Source organism: Orycteropus afer, unplaced genomic scaffold (assembly GCF_000298275.1).
Source record: "Orycteropus afer afer isolate SDZICR_OR568_19922 unplaced genomic scaffold, OryAfe1.0 scaffold00227, whole genome shotgun sequence".
Taxonomy (NCBI): domain Eukaryota; kingdom Metazoa; phylum Chordata; class Mammalia; order Tubulidentata; family Orycteropodidae; genus Orycteropus; species Orycteropus afer.
The window spans coordinates 2,119,691-2,126,093 of NW_006921814.1; the positions used below are offsets into that span (position 1 = coordinate 2,119,691).

A 6,403-nucleotide genomic window follows, 5' to 3' on the forward strand; every position below is an offset into this window, starting at 1 on the left:
CCACCAGCCACTCCTCGGAAGAAAGATTGGGCAATCTACTTCCATAGTGATGCCCCCTCAGAAACCCAAGAAGGGGTTGCTATGAGTCAGATCTGACGTGACAGCAGTGAGTTTGGTTTGGTTTGGAATCTTCATTGATATTCCATGCCCAGAATAATAATTATTATTCAATTCAGGGTCCAAATTTTCAGAGAATTCAGAGCACATTCAGAGGAAACTAGCCATATGGTGATGGGACTTGTAACAGCAGTCTGAGAAATGGTGGTAGGACACTGGTGATGTTTAGCTGGAGAATGCAAACTCTTGGGGGGAAAATTATAAAAGCTGAATTATTGGGTACTTACTCTAGACCAGGCATTGTGCTCAGCCTTTTAATGTATTTCAAACATTATGGGTCTACTATAATGAAAAGTGAATAGTTTATCTGAGTAGCCCTGGAGGGAAGGGCTAGCATTAGTGAGTGAAAACCACAGAGAGACAACTGTGCTTATTATAATGATAACATTTCTAACTCTCAAAGCTGTCCAATAACAGAAGCCACCTGCTGTTAGTGAGTTGCATGTTATTGGAGGTGCTCAAGCAGAAATTGATCAAACTTTTGATTTAGGTATTTTCATGGACTAGATGAACTCTGAGCCTGTCCAACTTATCCTGTGAATCTATTAATATCTTATAGTACAGCAAACCCCTTCCTTGCCTTCAATGGCGTGAGCCCTAAATAGCCAAAAGTCAACTTCCTATTCAATGGATCAATTGTAGAACACTCTGGCTGCTGCTTTCCCTCCTGAAAATGAAAACAAAAACCAACATAAGCCAGAGTTACAGAGATGGGAAGCCAACATTTTGTGAATGGGTTATTAGTTATAATAAACAGGAGAGCCTATCTCACTTCCTCATTTGGTTCCCACACTCAGTTATTCTTATCATGGCAGAATGAGTGCCATATGTGCTCATGTAGTTTGGAGCCTTCAAATGTTAGTAGCATTTATGACTGTCTTTGTATTTAAATACATTATGTTTCAGAAATACCCTCTGATTGCATTCCTTTATTTGGAGCTTTGTTATTGCTAATGAATGTACTTTGATCATCCACCAATCTATGCTTTCATATCAATTAAGGTCATGTATTAAAAACTGGTTCCAGTGAATGGGGAAAGAATAAATGCTCACTTAAAATAACCAAAGAATAATGTAGTTTTATAGGTAAAGAAAATCTAAATATTGTCTATTTAGAGATGAGAAATTCAAAACCAGAGAGAATAAATTACTTGCTCAAAGTCACATGGCTAGTGGAACTTTGAGCATTTTTCTTTCTTTTTCCTTCCCTCACTGATGCAATCATGTGCTGTACTCTTGGCAAGATATGTTTTTCCCCTCATTTTCCTAGAAAGTGGAACATTTTTATACTACCAGTCCAGTTGCTATTGGGTCAATTCTGACTCACAGTGACCCATGTGTGTCAGGATAGAACGGTGCTGCATAAGGTTTTCGGTGAACGACCTTTCAGAAGTAGTTCTTTCTTTTATGGTGCCTGTGGGTGGACTCACATCTCCAACCTTTCTGTTAACAGCCTAGCACATTAACCACTTGTACCATCCAAGGCACATTTTTATATTACTCACAGTTTATCTTTATTTACAGCTTGATTTGTACGTTACCTAAGTAGGTGGTACTTCAGTAGGATTCTGAAATAGTATTTTCTTTACCCATAACTTTATGTAGGCAGGGGCTCTAAAGGTTGCTTTATAATTAATTCTGGATTGCTCTTGGATATCTACAGTGCTGCATATGATGCTGTCCTCGACAGAAATGTGGCCATTAAGAAGCTCAGCAGACCTTTTCAGAACCAAACGCATGCCAAGAGAGCTTACCGGGAACTGGTCCTCATGAAGTGTGTAAACCATAAAAATGTGAGTTTTGCTGTTATTTTTAAACCTCTGGCAGTGGGAGATTGTGAGACTAGAAGAAGAAAATAAGCAGCAAACTTCAGCAGGAAAGGCTTCCTTAACTTTGCAATTTTAGCCTTTTAAGATTGTTTATCCTGCCCTCATGCTACATTTGATTTCATTGTCCTCATGGTAGCTTTCTGCTTAGAAATCATCTAAAAACCATATGGTGTAGAGGGGATAGATTTGATAGATACTTGCCTGCTATGTAATTAACCATATTTATTTATTTTTTTGTTCCAAACTAACCAGAGATCTTCATGCTTTGCAAAACAACAACTAAATATATGCTAAACTGCCTTGTAATTTTAATTTAATTATTAACAGGTGAAGATTTTTGTTTATCATGTTACCTTTTTTGCTTGTTTGTTTTAGCTGTAATCTGGCACCATACAAGCTATGCTTCAGCATCGTATGTTTTGTAGGGCTAGCAAATATATAGGCATATATTTGCGAATCATTGTTACGGTTATCAAGAACATATTCTCATTGAAACTCAGTGGAGTCCACCAATATAGAAATGTCTTCATCTCAGAGTATAATAAATTAAAGGTTAAGACATTCTATGCTCTAATTTTTGCTGCTATTGTTATTAGGTTCCACTAGTGGCATATCTTTCACCATCACAGCAGCATGCAAGCCACCATAGTATGCTAACTGACGGATGAGTGGAAGTCAGTACTTCTTAGTAAAGATCAAGAAATGATACCTCATTACTTTAAGTTGCTATCATAACTCCTTACAAAGTATGAAAATCATATAGAACACCTGAAATATCAGTGTACTTTTATAACCAAGGGATCTTATCAAAAAGCTAACCATTCTTAGTGGTACCAAGAAGCAGGAAATAATGCATATGTAGCATTACATATTACAATTTTTGGAATTGTACTGTTCTAACTCTTAAACCTGTACAATGTCAGAATAAGTTGCCTTGATGTTAGAGAGCTTTGTGTTATTGGAGATGCTCCAATGACTTTTTTTAATTTAGTCGTTCAACAGAGATTTATAGATACAGATGTTTGTAAGCTCCAGATGATGAGGATACAGTAATGAACAAAACAGGGAGAAACCCTTGTCCATGTGGCACTTATATTCTACTGGTGAGAAAAAGGCAACCTACAAAATACTAAGTAAAATGTAGAAAATGTCAGATGTGATACATTCTATTAAGAAAAATAAAGCCAAGAAGGACAATAATGATAATCATTGCAAGGTAGGTGATGTTACATTTTTAAATATATTGAACGGGGTAAGCACCAATATGAAGAATTTTATGAAGTACATCCCCATCTCTAATTTTGCCATGCAAAGAACACAGGGCTTCTGTAAAGAGAGATAGAAATGATGGAAATGATGACTCCTAAGTAGAGTAATTATATTAGTGCCACTCCTCGGAAGGAAGATGGGGCAATCTACTTCTGTAGTGATACTGCCTCAGAAACCCAAGGAGGGGTCGCTATGAGTCGGGTCTGACTGGACAGCACGTAACAACAACAACATTTTTTAAGTATATTAAATAAAGGCAGAGGCAAGTTTAGCCATATGTCCAATGCAATATATTTTAGTGGTAGCTAAGATGATGAGAAGTGTCACGGGTGTAGGAAGATAGATGGATACAAGCAATGAGGTGACTTATGGAAAGGAATAACAGTTTATACTTTTATATATTTATTATTCTATGAATCCTCCTTTCCCAACCATATAATATGCAATATATTATGGAGAAATTTCCACTTAATAGGCTGATTGGAGGGATTCATGCCCCTATTCTTGACTGAAAGGTGTGGGGCTAATACTTATAATATCTAAAAAGAGTTCAAAAATTGAAATGATAATTTGTAAATAGCACCTTACCTGCCATCCCCCTTTATCTATGTATGTATGAATGTATGAATGTATGTATATACATATGTATGTATGCAAGGCTAAGGAAATAAATTTCTAGGACTTGTGAACAGAGAGAAAATTCACTTCCAATCAATTGTAACCTTTCCATTAGTATTTGTGATTCTAAAAAGCATTTATTTGAATATAAATTGGACACATGGAGCATGTGTCAATGTCATGGATAAAACTATACAGATTCTGATTCAAAAATAATTTTTTGGTGTCAGATACTGTGCTAAGTAGGAAAAATATGTTTGCCTTATAATAGTACTCATGGAAAAAGTCATAAAATGAGAGTAACTTGCTTTGTTGTTAAGAGAAAGATCATGATTAATTTTGTCATTTTTAACTCCATTAATAATGTCAAAGAGAAAAGGAAATTACAAAGATATTTTGAGGAAAAATTAGTGAAGATATGAAATATGTAGCAAAAGTGATCAACCATGACTTTTCAAAATGTTATAGGTAATTTATATTCAAATATTATATTATTTGCTTTGTCTTTTAAGCAATGAGTTCAAAGGGGTTTATTATTGGTATATGAAACAAAAACAATAAAATTATAAAAAATAAACTGTGTATTAAAAGTAAATATGAACAAACTAAAACAGTCAATTAACCCAGCAAATGAATATTCTAAGAAGTGATAACTAGTGTGATTGAAGGAGCATGAGAAATATTGGTTTACATCTGTATATCTTATGATATTGGGATAAAGGAATTATGTCATATTTCTGCCTGTCAGTAGTTGAACTAAAAAGGGAAATATTGGTGATGATTTGTAACTAAACACAAGTGTTTTTGTTGTTGTTAATAATAATTAGAAATTATAAGGGGACCGAGGAAGAATAGTAGAGAAAATCCTCAGCGGGGAAAAAAAAGAAGATAATAAAGGAAGGACATAAGATAAGGCAGGGGGAGGAGGAACTCCAGTGGTCTGGAGAAATTTCCTTTGAAGATAATAAATTTTGATTTATTTTAAGTTGTAATATTATCTTCAGATTATTTAAATTCAACACACCGCCATGGAGTCGGATCCGACTCATGTCAACCCCTCCTTGTGTTTCCAAGGTGGTATCACTACAGAAGCAGATTGCCCAATCTTCCTTCTGAAGAGTGGCTGGTGGATTTGAACCACCATCCTTTGGTTAGCAGTCAAATGTCTTAGGCACTACGCCACCAGAGCTCCTAGAGATTAGTTATTTACTGGGTGATATGGGTTAACATTTTTTCATTTTAAAAGGTGTTTGTTAGAGTGAGTAAGCATGTGTGTTTTCTTTACAATACCTGACACTCTTTTGTCAAATAGAAAAATTAAGTAAATTACTTCATGATAAAGTACTAAATATAAAGTACTTTGCTAAATACAGTACTAGAATAACAAGCCTGCTGCAGATAGTCCAGTGAGAGTTGTACCAAATACACATTTTCCAACTCATACTACAGTGAAGTACACAGAATACAGAGGCATGTTGTTGTTGTTGTTATGTGGCATCAAGTCCAGCCTGACTCATAGCGACCCCTCCCTGGGTTTCCGAGGCAGTATCACTGTGGAAGTAAATTGCCCAACCTTCCTTCTGAGGAGTGGCTGGTGGGTTTGAACCACCAGCCTTCTGATTAGCAGTCAAGTTCCTTAGGCAGTATGCTACCAGAGTTAATTGCAAATTTGAAGATATTTTGAAATTATTTAATTTCTCTATGCATATTCTATACTGCAAGTTTACATTCAAAGAAGTTATCTTGGGACTTGTTCATAGATTATAATCATTGTCACATGTATGTATACTAGAAAGTATTGGATGGTATTGTGATTTTTTTCTGAATAATATTTCAACACATGACAACTATTTGAGACATAGAACATTCCCTAGAAGTGATGACATTTCTCAGATGGTTAAAATGATTTGTTTTGTTTTCATTATTTTACATGTGTGTGTACCACTTATGAAGTTTACTGAAATTCATTAATTCATACTTTGGAACTCTTTAAATCTTAAGCTTGTTCAGTTTCTGTGCAGTGGTTGTATTATTTTGTGAATAGAAAACTGTGATCTAAATTTATAATTTTTATTTCCCACTGGCATATTCATAGAAAATATTTAGCTGGAAGAACAGTTTGAATTTTTAGTCTATGCAGTCTATTTGAAAATGTGACAAAGAACTTTTTAAAAATGATTTATGCTAGAAGGTAAATTCTTTACTGCTTATTATATAAGAAGAGCATTAAAGCCAGAAACAAGTTTAAGAAAGTGAATTTTGATAATGATTTTTATATTCATCATTGATATCATCCAAGATCCACTTTTCCCAATGCATACCATTGGAGCATTAGTGTAAATAGGAAGTGAAGGTGCAATGGAAGTAAAAGAAACTAACAAGAGACCAAAAAAAAAAAAAAAATTGAATTAGAATGTCAAATAGTTCATTTGAAGGAAAAAACAAATCCTTGGTAAGTCTTGGTTAAGAATTTTGCTGCAGCCTACCTAAGGTGTTTGGCTGCTAACCAGAAGGCTGGTGGTTCAAACTCATCAGCCACTCCGCAGAAGGATGGTTGGGCAATCTACTTC

The 6,403-nt window shown here is 35.0% G+C and overlaps 1 protein-coding gene across 1 annotated transcript in view; it reads left to right on the forward strand.

The window, feature by feature from the left end:
• MAPK10 (mitogen-activated protein kinase 10) overlaps positions 1 to 6,403 on the forward strand; it is a 230,968-nt gene that overhangs the window by 126,627 nt on the left and 97,938 nt on the right. Inside the window, exon 3 of the mRNA XM_007948822.2 lies at positions 1,781 to 1,910. Within this exon, the coding sequence (XP_007947013.1) occupies positions 1,781 to 1,910 (130 nt within the window). The remainder of the gene's footprint in view (positions 1 to 1,780; positions 1,911 to 6,403) is intronic.